Source organism: Saccopteryx bilineata, chromosome 5 (assembly GCF_036850765.1).
Source record: "Saccopteryx bilineata isolate mSacBil1 chromosome 5, mSacBil1_pri_phased_curated, whole genome shotgun sequence".
Lineage (NCBI taxonomy): Eukaryota > Metazoa > Chordata > Mammalia > Chiroptera > Emballonuridae > Saccopteryx > Saccopteryx bilineata.
This window is the reverse complement of record NC_089494.1, coordinates 28,337,435-28,356,963: the sequence shown is the minus strand read 5'-3', so window position 1 is coordinate 28,356,963 and position 19,529 is coordinate 28,337,435. Positions and strand designations below refer to the sequence as shown.

The 19,529-nt window shown below is 40.9% G+C and overlaps 1 protein-coding gene across 1 annotated transcript; it reads left to right on the top strand.

Moving 5' to 3' along the window:
• Positions 1 to 599: 599 nt before the first annotated feature.
• CPO (carboxypeptidase O) lies at positions 600 to 12,533 on the top strand. Its single transcript, XM_066281066.1, has 8 exons — positions 600 to 693; positions 2,138 to 2,239; positions 3,594 to 3,698; positions 4,595 to 4,696; positions 5,778 to 5,868; positions 6,875 to 7,077; positions 10,322 to 10,406; positions 11,238 to 12,533. The coding sequence occupies exons 1-8, from the start codon at positions 634 to 636 to the stop codon at positions 11,501 to 11,503; spliced, it is 1,014 nt and encodes a 337-aa protein (XP_066137163.1). The 5' UTR covers positions 600 to 633; the 3' UTR covers positions 11,504 to 12,533.
• Positions 12,534 to 19,529: the final 6,996 nt, after the last annotated feature.

Here is a 19,529-nt window from a genome sequence, read left to right as displayed (position 1 = left end):
AGCGTGCTCCTTTCCTACCCCTGAGAAAATAACTGTGTTGAAGAAAGACCCAAACGTTTACTAGACTATTTGAAGGGAGAAACAGAGCCACCCTGGAGGTGACCATCCCTGGTCCACACTGTTGTGAAAGCATCTCCAGTGACCTCATTTCCCAGCAGGACATGACAGGCAGGACAACCAGAGCGAGGACTGAGGAGGAAGGGAGGGCTGCAAAGATACCTTTCTCATTAGCTTCAGCCCCTCTTCTCCCCATTTCAAAAAAGCACTCAAGTGACTTTCTGGTAGAGGCCTTATAATGCAAAGTAAGCATTTTGTGTTCTTTGTAGCCCAAATCAGAGATACACAATTTTATTAAAATGGACTAATTAATGTTTTATGTCTATTTTCTAGGATATAATAAAGGTAATTTAGCCTCTGTAACAAAATCTTCAGGAAAAAACTCAAGATAATAGTATTTTACCTTAAGGGGATAATGGCTTTTATTCTCCGGGTGTTGTGTACATTTCTTTCTATTATCTTCTTTATCCACCTTTCTACCCTCATGACTTCCCAGTTTCTCCCCTGCTTTTTCTCTGACTTTCTTCCCTTTGCAGATCGCCAGCACAACATAGACGAGGGGTTGTGGACAAGACAATGACTCCATCGAAGAGCCTGGAGACCTATCCCTATAACAAATACCACTCCATGGAAGAGGTGAGCCAGGATACATCGTGGGGGTTGGCGGGGGGCCAACCTACTTTAGGGCAGGTGAGGGTGGTTCACTGCTAATATCCACTGATTAGAGAGGCTCACAATATGAGGTGGAAATTTGCCAGGGAATTTTCGAATATTACCCCTCCCCCCGACTACCACCATTGAGGGTCCAGATCCTGGTGCTATAAAATAAAAAAGCACATCAATAACAAAAGGAAGAAACAACAACACCCCAACCAGTTTTACAAGTGTGAACATGGATCAGACTTAACCCTTACTGTTGTTTATCAAGTTCTTAGCCACTTTAAGCAGGGCAGGGCCAATGTGTGTATGGGTGTGGAGTGGAGAAGACTTCTGTCTGAATCATATTTAGCTGAAATTGTAATATATCTTGTAGGATGCAAAATATAGACTCAGCAGTTCTTAAGAGAAGAAAATGTTCTTCAAAGAAATATTTGTATTACTACTAAGATAGGTTTGGTAATTTCTAAAACTAGTTACAGTAAAAAATTAGCAACTATATGTGCAAATAACTGTGTGAGGGGGGTATGTTAACATGATGCAAAACTTTTATCAAGTATACATTTTAAAAAATAGAATTGCTAGGTTAAAGGATATGCAAATCTAAATTTTTAATATAAATGTAGAAGTTGCTTTCCAGACAGGCTTTACCATTTATTCTCTCAATATTTAGGAATATGTTAATATTTTCTGGAATTATTTTCAAAGAGTACAAGAAAGATTTTAAAGTATGGAGGTATTCTATCCCATCCTGATGACTGTTTAATTAGTCTTATGTTTGCGAGTTCCCTTATTCCAGTCAATCTTATAGAACCCCAAGTTATTGACTTACAGGCAAAAACATGTAAGGTCCTTCCTTCCTAAACATGGTGTAAGACTCATAATTAAATCAACACCTGCTCACTTTCATCAAAATGTTTAACTGGAGCTTGATCTAGAAACTTCTGTTGGCATATTCTATGAAGCACTTATCCACCTCTTCTCTACACTTGGTACCATCGACATTAGCAAAAGATATTGCTAAGATCCATAAAGACTGAAGAAGATGCCACAAAATAAGGCTGACCTTAGATTGCTGCCATGATTGGCGGTCATGTGGAAGCTAGGTCTCAGTAACTTGAAGGATATGTTGTTGTTTACTGTTTCTGAAGTATTATCAGTGGAATGGTTAATTCTCAGTAACTTCTTTGTAAAGTTCAACAGGGTATCCTAAGAGACAAGGCAGAGTAGATCTTTATAGAAAATGGGAGAAGGGGGGTAATAATTCACTGGTTTTGTGCTCTAGCTTGTTTAGCACACAGCTGTTTCAATGCAGAACAAAGACTACTGGGTTCAGTATCTTAATGAGAGAAACAGTTATCTTAATTAGCGGTGAGCAAACAATCTTCTGAATGACACCTGCAGTCCTCCCCGGCTGTTTCAGATCAACCAGTGGATGAAGCAGATTAGTGCGAAGTACACAGACTTGGTGACACAGCATTTCCTAGGAATGACCTACGAGATGCGGCCCATCTATTATCTGAAGGTAAGTGAGAGGGCTGAGAGTGGCCTTGCTGGGCAAGAGGGGTCTCTCCCACCCGACCCAAGGATATTTGTTTACTATTCAGGGGCTCCAGTCAGAAATGTAGACAAGTTTAAAAGGGACTGTGCCGAAAGACTGCCGTTTCCACTACAAACTGGACTTTAAAAATTCAAAACTTTGTAAAGGCTTACCTGTGAATCATCTGGTTGGAATCAAGTTCTAGAGTAAAGAGAATCGGGGATAATTGGGTGGGACCATGGAGGTAGGACTTAAAAATCAGAAGGCCCAGAAATAGAAGAGCTTATTTCCTATTGCCTCCACACTGGGTCCCCCTCATCCCCTCTAAGACTGAGGGACTTAGGATTGTGAATAATGGAGCTGCCCAGGCCCTTAAACGTCCTGGCTGAACCCTGGCTCCGTGAAGGCCTGGGTGCCCCCGCTGCTCTCACAGGGGTGGGACAGGACGGACTGGGTAAGGGGACATCCCCCACTCATTGTCAACCAAAGCCCATTCATTTTCCATGCACATTTTAAGTTTTTAAAGTAAATGTATATACTGTTATTTTTATTGAATTTATTGGGATTTATATGTTTCTTTTTTGTGTGACAGAGACAGACAGAGAGAAAGACAGATAGGGACAGACAGACAAAAAGGGGGAGAGATGAGAAGCATCAATTCTTCACTGCAGCTCCTTAGTTATTCATTGATTGCTTTCTCACATGTGCCTTGACCATGGGGCTCCAGCAGAGTGAGTGACCCCTTGCTCAAGCCAGCAACCTTGGGCTCAAGCCAGCAACCTTGGGTTCAACCCAGCGACCATGGGGTCATGTCTATGATCCCATGATCAAGCCGGCGACCTTGGGGTTTCGAACATGAGTCCTCTGTGTCCTATTCTGATGTTCTATCCACTAAGCCACCACCTGGTCAGGCTATACTGTTCTTTAAAAAAAAAACACGTAAAAATCATGGACAACCTTCTGTTTTGTTTCTTTCATTTTATGATTGAGGAAACCAAGACCCAGAGAAGTGCAGTAACTTGTACAAGGTCCTACAGTCAGATAATAGCATAGGCATGGAGATAACCCAATCTCCAGCCTCCCTACCTGGTTTTTGGTGGGGGACATGGGGAGTCAGCATTGTGGTCCTAAGCACAACAGCCAAGGTTGCTGACAGGAGAGCAAGAGTAGCTGAGGAAGGGTCACATCTCTGGTGTGTTCTGTGCTAGCATCCTTGCCTCATGCTTGAAAGCACACAGTCCAGAAAGGGACCTCTAGGGGAATGAAAGTCTGATAACTCTGACAGTGACTTACAATAATAAGTGATTGTTTGGTAATGGAGCACGGATATTCCGTCCAGATCAGCCAACTAGCCGATAATCCTAAGAAGATCGTTTGGATGGACTGTGGAATTCATGCCAGGGAATGGGTTTCCCCTGCCTTTTGCCAATGGTTTGTAAGAGAGGTAAGTGTCTTTAGCTTCCTCATAATGGTTAACTATTCCACAAAATACCTGTGAGGTCTTGGTTATGCAGAAAGCCTGCTTCATTCACAGGTTGGCATGGCAACCCTCTACTGAACTACTCCTTCTCCCCAAGGGAAATGGAATTAATAAGTACCTTCACTAAAAAGTGAGATATTCTGATCTCTTTCCAGTGCTTTCAAAATTATTTTTATTGGAAGACAAACATACCTCAATGTAGAAGAAAATCCATCTTGGAAGTCAGAGATATGTGAATCCTGGCTCTGCCTCTTTCAAATAGTCTTGGGCAGATTTTCTAACATTTGAACCCCTAGTTGTTCACCTGAAAAGGGAGGACAAAATGGCTACTTCAGAGGTCTGTTGTGTGGATTAAGAGATCAACATATGAAAAATACCTAGCATAATAAATTTTCGCATATTACCTATACCTTTCCTTTGAGGGAATAAAGAACCTTTAAATGTGATAATATATTTTTTGTGTCAGTCTTCTCAGAAACCCAAACATAAAGAATTTAACCCACAAAGAGTGGTTTGCAAGTGGCCTTAGATCAACAGCATCAACATAACTGGGGTCTTGTTAGCAATGCCAGTTCTCAGACTCCACCTCATACTTAGTGAACTAAGGGTGGGGGAGTCAGAAGGGGAGCAGAGCCAGGTAATCTGTATTTTAACAAGTCCTCCAGGTGATTTTGATGCACACTGCTGAGAACCACCACCATAACCAAGAGACAACAGAGGTGGGTTGGAGGGCAGAAGGTAGAGGGGGGAAAGGGAGGTTGTAGTCATCTCTTATGATTAAGTTGAAATGATTTTAAAAATTAAGAGAGAAAAGACCTTTTCCCTGGATGACTCCAAATGTTTCTCTTCTAAATGTCCAGATTCTACAAGACAAGTCAAGAATAAGAAGGTTCCTTAAGAACCTGGACTTCTATGTGCTTCCCGTTCTTAATGTAGATGGTTATATCTACAGTTGGACAACTGTGAGTATGTGGGGTTTGGTGCTGGGACCACTTCATAAACTAGATCTTGACTCAGGTTTATCTTTTTGACCTCACTCATTGCAGCTATAAAATGTTCTGTGGCCATGTAAAGAAAGAAATCTGTTTGGGATAAAACTCAACCTAACATATTTAAGCCAACAATCTAAGTTCAGTACTGAAGAGGCCTTCTTAGAGTTGAAGTCCAGAACATTTTTGTTTTATTTTGTTTTGACATATTTCCAGTTTTCCAGTGAGTCTTAAGTCTTGTCCATCTCCTTAAAGTGTGTGGGTTGCCTGCCACCCGATCAGGACTATTCGGTATAAAATTCCTACATTCCCTGTGTCTGCCTTTAGAAGCATGAGGGACACAGATGATGTATAAATACTAACCTAGCCTCCATTTTTCATTGTGATCACTTACATAGGGAGGCAAACCTCTCATAAAGTTTTTTATTTAGTAGACAACTTCTTCTTTAAAATATTTCTAAAGCATATTATTCCACAAATAAGGACTGCTCTTTCTGGAGAGTATTCATTCCTCTTCCTCCCTCCGCACTCCCTCCCCAGGCTCGTGGGGGGGGGGGGACCCTTATCTCCCCAACAGCCTTTCGCCCAGTATGTGAATGAAGTCCTTCCCTCTGAGCTTGTCTGGAAAACTTGTCTTTATCCTCATCTCCACACATCAGTCTTCTATTTCTAGAGCTGGGCAGAGACCATCCCTGCTACATCTGGAACAGCCTTGTTCCACTTGCCAAGCCATTTCCCTTTCATCCTGTGTCACCTGGACCTAAGAAATGATTCTCTGAAGCTTCCCCTGATCGCATCCACCAAGCACTGCTAATCAGAAAGCCAAACTGCTCCCTCCAATTTTATGATTTACAATGTTCCTGTTATTGGCGCTTGGTAGCCTATCTGCAAGACTAAAAATTACATGCACAAGCTTCATCCTGTTAAAAGCGAGTTCTTCCAGATAATCCTAGGAGTCATTTTTCATATTTGAAGACCACCCGTCATTGCTAACGCTGTGATTTATGAGCCTTTAGAATGCAGCCTCCCTGTGTTCCCGTGTTCCTCTGTACAGGATCGGCTCTGGAGGAAATCCCGCTCATCCCATAATAATGGCACGTGCTTTGGGACAGATCTCAATCGAAATTTCAATGCATCCTGGTGTAGTAAGTACATGTTTAGTAGATACATTGATGAACAAAACATGGAGCAGAGAAGCCAAGAAGGAGGTACATGTGACATTTGAAAATAAACATCTAATTTTGTACAGCTTGCTGGGAGTCCTGTCCTGTGCCTTCCCTTTAAGGGATGATATTAAAAAGCACAACACTCAAGTGCAGGACTCTCTCTCTTCAAGAGAGGCTGGTTATCCTTGCAGACTGTTTTATAGCAGGAAGGCTAACATAAACAAGTTAAACATTTTCTTCTCCTTAAGACACTTTCATATTTTTAATCTCAACACGCCCAGTGAATTAAAACTAAATAAAGAGGTAGGAAGGGTTAAGAACAGTCTGGTTAAAAACCAGATGACCAGGGTTAAAATTCAGACGGAATGACTGTGTGATCTTGGAAATATTGCTTCATTTCCCTGGGTAAGTTTTCTCTTATTTAAAATGTGGACCATAGTGATACCATTTCATCAGTAGGTTGTTGTGGAGACTAAATAAGATAGCCACATAGGAGAGGCTGATAACAGTGCCCACCAAGTAAAAGGTACTCAATTAATGGGCCTTATTATTGGTGAGGACAGACTACTTATGTCCTTGAAAAATAGCTCTAATGAGACTCAATCTAGTAAGACAGTGAAAAATGTGGGCCAAGAAGACTGTGTCAGAGTCTGACCTTAGGAATCTGAGAACTGTTCCCAACCATTAGTTTTATGACCCACCACAGTTAAGTTAAAGATTACTGAGGATGCCATTCCATTTTACATCTTCCTTCCCGGGCTGTGTACACACAGAGTTTATTTCTAAACCCAAATGTCAGCACTTCTGCATGATTTCCTCCTTGAATGACGATCCAAGTTGACTCATTTAACCAAAACTAACTGAGACAAGCAAGGTCAAGCCCTGACCCCACCCACAGCCGCCCTGAGGAAGGATGACTCCTTACCCTCCCTCGGCTCTCAATGGAGATCATGATGCCTTCTTTGCGGTTTCTTGCATATTTCAGGTATTGGCGCCTCTAAAAACTGCCCAAGTTCAACATTCTGTGGGACGGGACCAGTGTCTGAGCCTGAGACCAAAGCTGTTTCCAACTTAATAGAGAGCAAGAAAGAGGACATTCTCTGCTTCCTGACCATACACTCTTATGGGCAGCTCATTCTCATACCTTATGGCTACACCAGCAATAAATCAAATAACTATGAAGAACTGGTAAGACCAGGGCACCAAAGGCTTTCGAGAAGCTTCCTGCCTTCTTTGCCCTGATTTCTATTTCCTAGATTTTTGGCTCCAGCCCTGCTTTTGTTCTCTCTGTTCTTCTTCATTTTATTTCTCTTGCTTTTTTACACCTCGCCAGCCGCCTGCTGGGAAGGTTGCAGGTTAAATGCTGCTTTACCTACATTAATTAACTACCTGTTTCATAAAATGTCAAGTTGGGAGACAGCTTAGGTATTCGTCTATAATATAAATGAGATGATTATGTTAATAATCTGCAAGAATGTGCTCTCATTTTGTAAATTCTCTTGAAACTCAGTTCAGCAATTACAGCTTTTGAACTGGGCTTTAAAGGAATTGCCAGCTGTTGGTGGGATACGGCAGATCTAAAATAACACGGCTAAATATCTACTCTTGTCCCTGCTATACACAGCGCTGCCTCTAGTGTGTGCCTAGGAGTATTTGAAAGGGAAAGTGGCAGTGAAATCCAAACCCTGGCAGGGAAAGGGAGCTTTGTCTCCTCTGGGTCGGCCCATCTCTGGAGTTGTGTTTACCTAACCATCAGTGGCAGAATTGCTGAGAAGGACTAGGCTCTTTGCTCTTCTGTGAACCTGAGATCAATAGACACAAGTCAAAGAGAAGGTACATTTAGGATTGTAATACTTTGATCTTTTTAAAAAAATTATTTAAAAAAATTGTTAATTGTAATAAAATACATACAACACAAATTTACCATCTTAACCATTTTTACATGGGTGGTTAAGTATATTCACATTATTGTGCAACCAATCTCTGAAACACCTTTTCTTGCATAATTGAAACTCTATATCATTTAAACAACAATCCCTGTCGCCCTGGCCCCAGGAAATCACCATTCCCTGTCTCTGAATTTGACTACTTCAGATGCTGCATATAAGTGGGATCATGCAGTAGTTGTCTTTTTGTGACTGGTTTATTTCACTGAACTTAATGTCCTCAAGGTTCATCATGTTGTATCATATATCAGGATTCCCTTTCTTTTTTAAGGCTGAATAATATTACAGAAATTAATTATAAAGCACATTTTATCTGTTTATCTACTAATGGGCATTTGAGTTGTTTCCACTTTTTGGTTATTTTGAGAAATGCTGCTATGAACATAGATATATAATATATCCTGAGATCCCACTTTCAGTTTTGGGGGTATAGAACCAGAAATGGATGCATTTCTATTTTTAATGTTTCAAGAAACCACCAAAGTGTTTTTCCAGAGCAGTTATACCATTTTCCATTCCCACCAACATTATGCAAGAGTTCCAATTTTTCCACATTCTGACCACCACATGTTATTTTATGGGTTTTTAAAAAATTTTTATTTGTTAAAACAAGCTCTTCATTAACAAATGCTGGGGTGGGTGGGGACTAAACTTACTCTGTTCTTAAGATCACAGAAGCCTGGTTCTCTCACACCTCCCATCCCTCTCATTTATGGGAGCATGACCATTTTATGGGAGCATGACCCATAAAACACATATCTGGGCACAAAAAGAAAAAAAAATCACTATAGTGTTTTGCTGAAGTGAATCTTTCCCCCAGTAGTCAAAAATATCTAGCAGTATTCAGTATCTTTCTTGCAATGTTTTTGAACACTTGCACTACGGGATCATTTTGCAAGATGTAGAAACAACTAACATTTGCTTTGGCCTCTGTTATGCAAAGAGATTTCACAGCCATTGTCTCATCTGTCCCTCATGCCAATATAGTAAGCTCACTTTGGAGATGTGGATGTGGAAATTGCAACCTTGAGCTAACTTCATTTCTAGAGCCCTATAGACAATGACTGGGGGGTGGGGGGTGGACAAGGCTGGAATGCACGTCTTCAGACTCCAAGAGGTTACATTCATCTGACCACCTCACATTGACATAGGAAGTGCTTACAACTTAGCCTTAGAAGTTCCATTTCTTCAATAAAGAAGTCTGCAGAAACAGATTGCAGCTGAAAAACCCAGAACCCTCCTTATTCCCCAGTTTCTGTGATATTTGTCATGGATGTCTACTTTCTACTTAAGGGGGACTGTGACCAACAAAAATAAACCACCAAAGACAGGCCATTACAGAGCTTTGATGGGCAGGCTTTCCACTAGGAGAGAAAAGAGGCCTATATATCCCAGTATTTTTCTAGGGAATTTCATTCCCTTCTTGGTTCAGCAAAACAGATACTATGTGACCATTTTGAGGGTTTGTATTGAAAGGTTAGAGTCTTGTGCTGCTGATTAGCCATCTGGTTAGAGTTCTCTGGCCACAGTCTAGTGAGGGCAAGAAGGCCGGAGGGACCTGAGGCCCTGATGTCACCATTACTAGAAGGTAACTACCTCTCAGATGGGAATCACAGACAACCTTTTTTGTACTAAATGTAGCAATCGGTAAATTGAATTGAGAAAGATTCTTCAATTCAGTATCTTTTACAGTTTCAGGTGTTGAAGAGTTAGCATGAACATTTATCTCAAGAATTTTCAATAAAAGACCATGTAAAATTTTTCCCACCTTCTCCCAACCTAATGGAAGCTATCTAGCAGTGATTTTAGGTTCTCATGGGGAGGCTTTGACTGAGTGCACAGAGGCCCAGAATCAAGCCAACTCTTCAAGGAGGTTTCCATTTCTAGTATTATTTACAACTGTCGAGTCTGGTAATTAATCTCTATATATTTACAAAACCAAAAATGTGTAGAAATCACAATAAATATTATGCTTTGTGATAGACAACTTGGCAATCACCATGTAAGGGAAACATAACTATATATAGTCCTGTTCTACACTGCTCTGAAACTAGACTAGCCATGAGAATTCTAATGTTTTAGCTGCTAACATCCTTTCCATTCGAACTCTTCCCACACACATGCCGGGGCCTTAGTCAACCACCTTAGAAGATGACAACAGTCTATTGCAGAGGTAATGAGACTGAAATAGGGTGAGGGCACTGGAAAGAAAACTGAATAACTACTTGAAAGAAGAAGAGTCAAAAGATGATTTCACATGTGTTTGGAAAAACATGATAAGCCAGAAAGATGAAAATTCCCCACTTAGTGGGTTTGAGTGTGTTGAGTCTGAAGTACCATCAGGCTACCTAGGTATAGGTGTCCAATGGGAAGTGAGAAAGATGGTCTGGAACTCTTACGATGGATTTGGACAAAATACCAAATGCTCTGGATTGTTGGTTTTATTTTTAACACCAGTTATCTGTCTCTGCCTTTCCCACCTCCAGATCCAAGTTGGACAGAAGGCAGCAAATACATTGAAAACAAAGTATGGAACCAATTATAAAGTTGGACCGAGTGTAGATATTTTACGTAAGTATCTTTTTTCTTGCCTCTTCAATAGTATCTAAGGCACCAAAGAAGTCAGCAGACTTTGAGGAGGGGGGTGGGTGGGAGAGGGAGACAGGAGTTCCTGGGATCAACAGGAAACTTTACAGATCAAAATGACCAAAGATAAAAAGGAGTCTGTACAAATCCAGAATCATGCTCTCTAGGGATAAGGTGTGAGCTCAAAGAAAAAATTAATACACTGGCAAAGACCAGAACTCGTCCTGGCTTCAGTTAAAAAGAGCTGGCAGGGAATAGGCCCAGGAGTGGACAGGAAGGACGTTTCCTAGTGATCCTTGTTTAGTTGATTCCCAGAGAACATATCAGACTGAGAAAAAAGGTCTAAAAAAGAAAAGAATTTAGTTGACAGAAGTGTGCATTGCTTTTCCCCATCACCAACCACCACCTCCTCCATCCACCAGAGAGGACCACCTGGATAACATTTGTATAATATGTTTCCTAATGGTCATTTTGTTTCTGTTTCTTTTTGTGTCAGTTTACTCTTGTCTTAAAATATTAGGTTTTTCAGTCTTTGATTCAGCTGAGAAACTTTAACCAAACCTCTGCTACGTGCCAGGCATAATCCTAGGTGCTTGGGGACTGGGGATGGGGGTAGGGGTGCAGAGAGGCCAAACAGGATGTAATTCCTGCCCTACTGGGGCTTAATATCAAGGAGAGGGAGAAACTACCCATGAGACCCTAACACGAAGGAGTTGCCTATCTTTCTGGCTTGAACCTTTCTTCCCAAAATAGCTTATAGAAATGTGTACTTTCACTAGACAATGTCTAACTCTGACTTCACGGTCTCATTTATAGATGCCACATCAGGGTCTTCAAGAGACTGGGCTCAGGACATTGGGATCCCCTTCTCTTATACATTTGAGCTGAGAGACGAAGGATCATATGGATATTTTCTGCCGGAAGCTCAGATTCAGATCACGTGTGAGGAGGCCACGGAGGCTGTGCTTTCCATCCTGGATGGCGTGTGTAAGAAGTTCAGGTGCTCGGCCAACAGTTCCGGGAAGGTGACGTCGACCTCTGTGGTGCTGAGCCTGCTAATGTCCCTCAGGTCGTTTATCTAATTACATCTCACACAGGCCTGGTCCAACCGAATGGCATGATGTGGTTGCAAGGAAGGCGTTCATCTGCAGTCACAGAGGGACAAAAAATTTAACTGAAAACACTTTCCATTTCAGTAAAGAGAAATCATGTTTGCATTATGTTTGTTTTGCTGGTAATTAATTTTTTATTACTTTAAAAGAGTTTATTAGTTATTGCTACAATATGGCTGCAAACCGAAGCACTCTAAAATTCAGTGAATCAGGACTCTACAGGTCATGAGCTCTTGGCTGTGCTCACTGCTCAGTTTCATTGCTCTTGGCTGTGCTCACTGATGCATCCGTGGTCAGTTTTAGGGCAGCTGCCCCAGGGTTTAGAGATTGTTTTTCTATCCAAATTCTTTGAAAATTTTGTTTGTGCCTTTGAACCAGGTTTGCATTTAATTTTGTGTTATTGAGTTAGTAGCAGCATTCAGAATATGTTATATAATCTATAAATCTGTTGCTGATTTTATTTATTGATTTGTTTAAAAATAATTTTTGAATCTATAAGTGGATGTTGCTAAGCACTGGGGTTATAAAGTAGACATAGTCATTGTCCTCCTGTAATTTTTATTCCAGGGGGTGAGGCGGGGTGGGGTGGAGGAGTCATAAATTATTGGAATGGTTGCACACCAGGCAAATCTCAGCTCAGGAGGTCATAATAATCAAGAACACAAGTAAACAAGTTAAATATTGCAGCTTGTGACAGGTGCTATGAGAGAAATAATGAGTAATTAGAGAGGTAAATAAGGGCCAGGTTGTATGTTAACAGGTATACAGGCTTTTAATTGTGCTATCTTGTCTATTAAACTGCTCGTTTAATGCTGTTAAGGTAGCATCTATGACTGTCATTTCCTATGTATGTCTATGTGACACCTGAAAATGGTGCTAAGCACTTGTCAGGTTTGAACAAATGTAGCTGTGACTGACTGACAAGGCCTCCTTGGGTGTTCAGTCACCCATTTCCAAATGTCCTTGTTGGTCACAGTCGCAATACACTTCTTGGTTGTAACCCTCTTGTTGCCTTTCTTTGCCTTCTTTATTTCTTCGCATTTTGCTTGTGTGTGTCTGATAAGGGTCAGAAAGGAAAATGTCAGGGGCAATGAGGCTTAATGAATCAGAGAACAGCTATTTACATAAAAATGCCAACTCCACCACTGCAGCATTACCAGGAGAGAATGGTTGGGCTTCATCAACTGTCAGTTTAGGAGGGAAGAAAAGTAGTGGGGCCACCAATGTCATACTAAAGAAGAAGCAGGGCAGCTGTGCCTAGAGATTCAGGTTATGAGCTTTAATCTAGCCTGTGGTTTAGTCAGGACCTAGCCTTCTTAGCATTGCCAGCAAGGTGTATAGAAGAAAGAGAGGCCTTTAAAAGACAGTCTCTCGCCCTGGCCGGTTGGCTCAGCGGTAGAGCGTCGGCCTAGCGTGCGGAGGACCCGGGTTCGATTCCCGGCCAGGGCACACAGGAGAAGCGCCCATTTGCTTCTCCACCCCTCCGCCGCGCTTTCCTCTCTGTCTCTCTCTTCCCCTCCCGCAGCCAAGGCTCCATTGGAGCAGAGATGGCCCGGGCGCTGGGCATGGCTCTGTGGCCTCTGCCTCAGGCGCTAGAGTGGCTCTGGTCGCAATATGGCGACGCCCAGGATGGGCAGAGCATCGCCCCCTGGGGGGCAGAGCACCGCCCCTGGTGGGCGTGCTGGGTGGATCCCGGTCGGGCGCATGCGGGAGTCTGTCTGACTGTCTCTCCCTGTTTCCAGCTTCAGAAAAATGAAAAAAAAAAAAAAAAAAGACAGTCTCTCAACAGGCTTTACGTATTAGGTTGAATCAGAAGAAACTGCTGTTTTCTTAGGTCAAAAATGTCCAAGGATTGGTGATTTTATGAGTCAACATAATACTATCTCAGGGCTAATAAAAGTGTCTCTGTAATGCCTTTTCTTTAAGTTTTTTTAGGAAGTTTGAATAAGCTGCACTTTTATTACTATTTTTTTCCTTCCATCAAACTCTGTTGAGTGACTTTTTTGATAACTATTCCTATAAAAGATCTAGATTTAAAAACAAATTTTTCTATTGATTTTAAAGGAGGAGGGAGAGTGAAAGAGAGAGAGACAAAACATCACTTCATTGTTCCATTTAGTTGTATACCCACTGTTCACTTGTCATGTGTGCTCTGCCTGGGAGTTGAACCCATGACCTCAACATGCCAGGATGATGCTCTATCCACTAAGCCACCCAGCCAGGGCTTAGATCTTCTTGACTTATAGGTAAATTTAGAGTTTTAAGTGATGAAAAATGATAAATTCAAATGGTATCCAGCTTGTAGGTCTAATTTTTTCCTATATCAGTGTCAAAATGAGTTATATTTTTGTTTCCACCATATATGACCAATCTTCTGATATTATTGAAAATATATTTTGCACATTACTCTGGTATTAGTCTTACCTTCTGCATAGAATTTGAATCAAGCATAAATTTATTATGGCAATAAAGGAAGCCCACTGCTTAACTATTAAAATTGTGAGACTAACCACAAAGGAGTTTTAAAAAACCTAAAATTAATCATTAATTTCTAGTACTATATGCAGTGATCAAAATATTTCATGTGTACTACCTTGTGTAATATTCATAAAAATCCTGAGTTAGATACTTCTATTTATCTATTTATTTAAAGTTTTTCCATTGATGTTGGGGGGGGGAGACTTGTTGTTCCACTAAGTTGTGTACTCTCTGCTTCTGTACACGCCCTGATCGGGATGGAACCTGTGACCTCGATGTGCCGGGATACTCTGTCCACTGAGCTACCTGGCCAAGGTCATTTTTATTTATTTGATGAAGAAGCTCAAACAAAAAGAAGGTAAGCATCACGCTTATAATCACTGTTCTTTGTTTTTTTTTAGGTGAGAGGAGGGGAGATAGTGAGGCAGACTCCCACATGCACCCCAACTGGGATCCACCTGGGAACCCCAATTGAGGCTGATATTGAACTATTTTTAGTGCCTGAGGCTGATATGCTCCAATGAAGTATTCTCAGTGCCTGGGGCCACACTCAAACCAATTGAGACACTGGTTGTGGGAGGGAAAGAAGGAGTGAAGGGGGAGTGGGAGGGGAGGAGAAGCAGATAGTTGCCTCTCCCTTGTGCCCTGACTGGGAATTGAACCCAAGACATCTATATGCTGGGCCAACGCTCTACCCACTGAGTCACCAGCCAGGGCCAGTCACTCTGTTAATAATTATTGATTGGTCAAATAATTCTTGGGAAAGGAATTTTCCAGTTCTAGGATGTCAGAGACACTGTCTCGTGGCCACTGCAGACACTCCATCCAGATCCCTTCAGGCCCTGTCTCCTGCATCTCCTTCTGTCCTTGATATGTTTTCAGCCTCCAACAGCTAACACATCTGTGACTCTTTTTCTACTGACTGCCGTTGGCTTACTGTACATACCTTGCCTGCAGACACAGAGAACTAGAAGTGTATGGAAGTTATGCCCACCACCAGACCCCCCACCCCAGTCAGTGCCTGGATAGTAACTTGATGGGCCCAGGAATATGAAAACTGTGTCCCTGGAGTGAGTTGAGGAAAATGCCAAACTGTAACCCTTGTTCCAGAGATCCTGTGGCATAAAGTTGGAGATACCCTCCAAAGAACTTTGTCTGACGTTACACCTGTGTGTGGCTTCCTCCCTTTCCTGGTCCCAAGGACCCCGCTCTCTTACCAGATTCTCTTGGGAGCATCTCCTGAATAAGCCACTTGTATGTGAATCCTCACTTTTGAGTCTACCTCTGGGGAACCCAGGAAAAAATAACCCCCTTGGAAATTATTCTAAAACACAATGTTTAGGAAATTCTTAATTTCCTAAAATGATCTTTAATAAAGGTATTATTATTATTTAATACTCAGAATATGCCTGGGGATTGCACTGTCATGTGGACTGAAATAGTCCTATTTTGAAGATGTTATCATCTAGAACACGAGGTATCTTGTTCCACGTAAGACTTTTACTTTGGGAAAACATACACATTTCCAGTTCGATTTCTACTGACACACAGTAAAAAGGATGAGCCTTTATGGACTTGTAAATTTTAAAGTACTTGGTGTTGTGATAAGACTATGAGAAAATAATAACCACTTAGAACATTTCCCACTCTGCTGTAATCAAGACTGCAGAGTCTTTTCTTAGCTACCCTGGAAAAGAAATTTTATTTCTAAGGAGTCATTTACTTAAAATAATAATGATAATAAAGCTCCAATGAGCTTAAATGGGGAGTGTATTAACTCCTTTCGTACCTGTGTGTTCTTTTCCCATGGAGGTCTTACTGTGTTTTTTTTTTTTTTAACTATTTTTTTTTATTTATTTTATTTATTTATTTATTCATTTTAGAGAGGAGAGGGAGAGACAGAGGAGAGACAGAGAGAGAGAAGGGGAGAGGAGCTAGAAGCATCAACTCCCATATATGCCTTGACCAGGCAAGCCCAGGGTTTCAAACCGGCGACCTCAGCATTTCCAGGTCGACGCTTTATCCACTATGCCACCACAGGTCAGGCCTTACTGTGTTTTATTTCTGAGAATTGGTTCTTTTTTAAAAAATGCATTTGTGCAAGTCAGCTCTAAAAATAATGACATAAATCAAATGTGAAAAGGGTCTTTTCTCTTTACATAGGTGGTACAAAAGCAGCCTCAGAAATGCAAAGGAAGCAAAGAGCAATGTGTATTCACAGGATTGACCCCTCTCCCCCGACCCCCAAACACAAAACCCAGTTGACCAGGAGGAGGATGCTGAAAAGATGAGGTAGAAAGTCAAGCTGGAATCAGGTGGTTAAAGGTCCTAAATATCAGACAGGAGTTTAGACATTATCTGTACAGGCTGTGGGGTGAATCCATACTTTTGCATAGGGAGGGTAAATAAGCCCATTGTGTAAAGATTAGACTGGAAAGATGAATTAAAATTAGATAGTTGGAGGGAAGAAGTCTGAGGCAAAGTATTCAGAATATATACTTGGATTGAACATACAAATTTAGACTTGGCTTGGTGGCCATAAAAAATGGAAACAAAGGGATAGAAATTATAGATGTTTATAAAGACTCAATGTGAGGTCTATTTGAATGTGATGTTTAAGAAAAGGAGTTGAAATTACTGAGGGACTGATTAGAAGAACTATGGTATTACTCGATCAGAAGAATTTGTCTTATTGTAAGTCATCTTTGTTTCATCTCTGCCTAGGAAGATATAATCAGTGATAGGGTTCAGCTGGTTCGCACCGGTTCGGTAGAACCAATAACTATTTTTTTGTTGAATTTGGCGGACTAGTTGTTAAAACAGCACCTGTACTCAGGGTTCTTTCTAAGGTGGGTCCTGGATAGCTGCTCAATGTGGAAATCACAAATACACATTCCTTACTCTTTTTTTAACAGTCATCTGAGCAACAGCATGTTCTAAGCAGCCATAATAATGTTCATTCTGTCCACAGGTGAAAAATATTGTGAGGGCGCCAAAGGAATATGAAAATATCTTAACAGTGTTATTGGTTTTTTTTGTCAGGTATTACTTAACATTTTTTCATTCATATTTTAAAACTCTTATAACATAATCTAGTTTTGTGCACCCCTTTTATTGTTCTTATTCAAACATTAAATGCAAGAAATAATAAACTGCCTTTTGATATATCATTTTTTTTTATACTTAAAACGGTCATTAGGGCAGAGAATCAGTTGTTAAATGACTTGAATCCCACCGCTGGGTATAATCCAAAGCTGAAAATGAACTTACAGATCCACGGAGCCAGAAGGGGAGCAGTGTGAAAAAATGAGGAGCCTTTTAGTTTTACAGAGTCAGCAATGCAAAACTGTTGCGTTGAAGTGTTGGTTGAAACTTCAAGTTTGTTTTCTGACTTTTAATTGGGTCTCTAGTGACGAGCAACCTTCATTTCAATCTCATGTTTCAAAATTTGGTTCAATATGGAAACTTGGTAAAGTTTCAAAAGAGTTAAAAATATATAGTATCCAGCCGTGGGTTTTTTTTCTGCACATATGCTAATTTACCCTATGACATTTATTTTATAATGAGGTTTGCAAGTCTATCACTTTAAAGGTTGGCTGCTTTCTGAAATGCAGTTGCTTAGAAGATTTGTTTTGTAGAAGAATTCCTATTTCAAATAAAGATTTTTCTTAAAGTATGAGATGTAAGTCAGATAACAACAGAATTGCTCCTGCCCTGGGGAGAGATGTGGGTAGCGTCTGAAGAGGCTCCTCTAGCCCTGAGCCTAGCACTCCTGAAGCATTTTTTGTTTCTCCTTTAGGCCCTAACAATCCAGTGTCATCCATGGAACAGTGATATCATTCTCATCTAAAAGCGTGTCAAAAATTCAAATTTTTGAACATCAGAGTTTAGGCTTAACAAAATACCTGGGTAATCTGATGCAGTTAAAAATTTAGGATGTACAGTAGTCCTGCCTGATAGGTGGTTTTGCTTTCTACCATTTCAGTCACCCACAGTCAACTGCAATCTGAAAATGTTAAACAAAAAAATGCCAGAGATAAACAATTCATAAGTTTTAAAATTGCATGCCATTCTGAGTAGCATGATGAAATCTCGCTCCATTCCGTTCTGTCCTACCCAGGATGTGAACCATCCCTTTGGTCAGTGTAAGACAGATTCGTGGTCCACATCAACAGATGTGCTGCTCTTTTGACATCTGATCCTGCTGTTTTGGGTCCCTATACCCTTTGCAAGAGAGCTCAATTACCCTGACTGATCTAAAATTAGGCACGTTACTACAAATGGGATACATTGCCCAACTTACTACTTAAAAGTGACTTTGAACCTCAAAACATTTGACATATACCAATGCACAGAAGACTAAGTGGGGTATTCTGTTTATGTGCTCTGAAGTGGTGACCTAAAATATAAGCAAGTATTCTGTAAACAAGGAACAGTGGATACCCTTGCTGGGTAACTCAGTCAGTCAGAGCACCATCCCAATAGACCAAGGTTGCCGGTTTGATCCCCAGTCAAGGCACATACAAGAATCAATCAATGAATACATAAATAAGGGAAACAACAAATAGATATTTCTTTCTTTCTCCTTTCTTCTCTCTCTAAAATCAATCAATAAAATTTTTTACAAAAGTGAACATTGGTAATTGTGGTTTATTGCTACAGTTACAACCTCCTTCTCTGTCCACTTTCTTATTCTTCCCTCATGTCCTCTTATTAATACTTTCCATCTTCTATTCCCATTTGTTTGTCTGTATTAATTCACCCAGTCGCTGGAGGGACATGCTGAGCTTTTAAGGTGACAAAAGTGGCCCTTTGCTGAATCTCCATGATAATAACATAGTTAAGAACTTGGATGTTAAAACCAGGTTGTCTTGGTTCAAATTCCAACGCTACCTCTTAGCTAGTCCGGGTTCTAGTTCTTCACCCTTCCCTACAACCATTTCACCATGTTTCATGCTTGAATTGAGGCTTACCTATGTGATTTGCTTTGGCTAATTTTTATACAGGTGGAAGTGTCCCTGTGTTAGTTCTTACCCTAAGACTTAAGTAGCCTCATGTGTTTCACTTTGCTGTTTCTATCTCTACCACTGCCATGGGAAGAACATACCCTCCCTAGCTCACTGGTCCAAGAAAGATGGAAGACACACGGAAAAAAATTGCCCTGGCTGAATCAGGCTTAGCCATCCGATCTCCTGCAAACCCGGAGATGCACGGCCTAAACATGCTTACTGCTGTGTGCTGCGGAGTTTGCAGCTGTCTGTCACACAGCATCATTGGGGCAATAGCTAACTGGGTCTTCTTTCACTTTGTGAATTTTCTCTCAAATAACGTGAAAAGAAGGGATAGTAATTGTACCTTTTTATAGGGTTATTGAGAGTAAATGAGAAACTGTCTGATACACAAGAACCAATCAGCACTTATCTGTTGTTATCATGGTATGTGCTAGGTTTGTGTTCATTATCCTCATCTATGTGTGCTTCAATCTTCCCATCTGCTAAGTGGAAAAAAAAAAGATTTA

What these genes read in the sequence shown, in the direction of transcription:
- CPO (XM_066281066.1), top strand. Translation starts at nt 634, where the DNA reads ATGACTCCATCGAAGAGCCTGGAGACCTATCCCTATAACAAATACCAC. An exon ending in AATACCACTCCATGGAAGAG is followed by an intron (nt 694 to 2,137) that starts GTGAGCCAGGAT and finishes CGGCTGTTTCAG; the next exon opens with ATCAACCAGTGGATGAAGCA. An exon ending in ACCGAGTGTAGATATTTTAC is followed by an intron (nt 10,407 to 11,237) that starts GTAAGTATCTTT and finishes TCTCATTTATAG; the next exon opens with ATGCCACATCAGGGTCTTCA.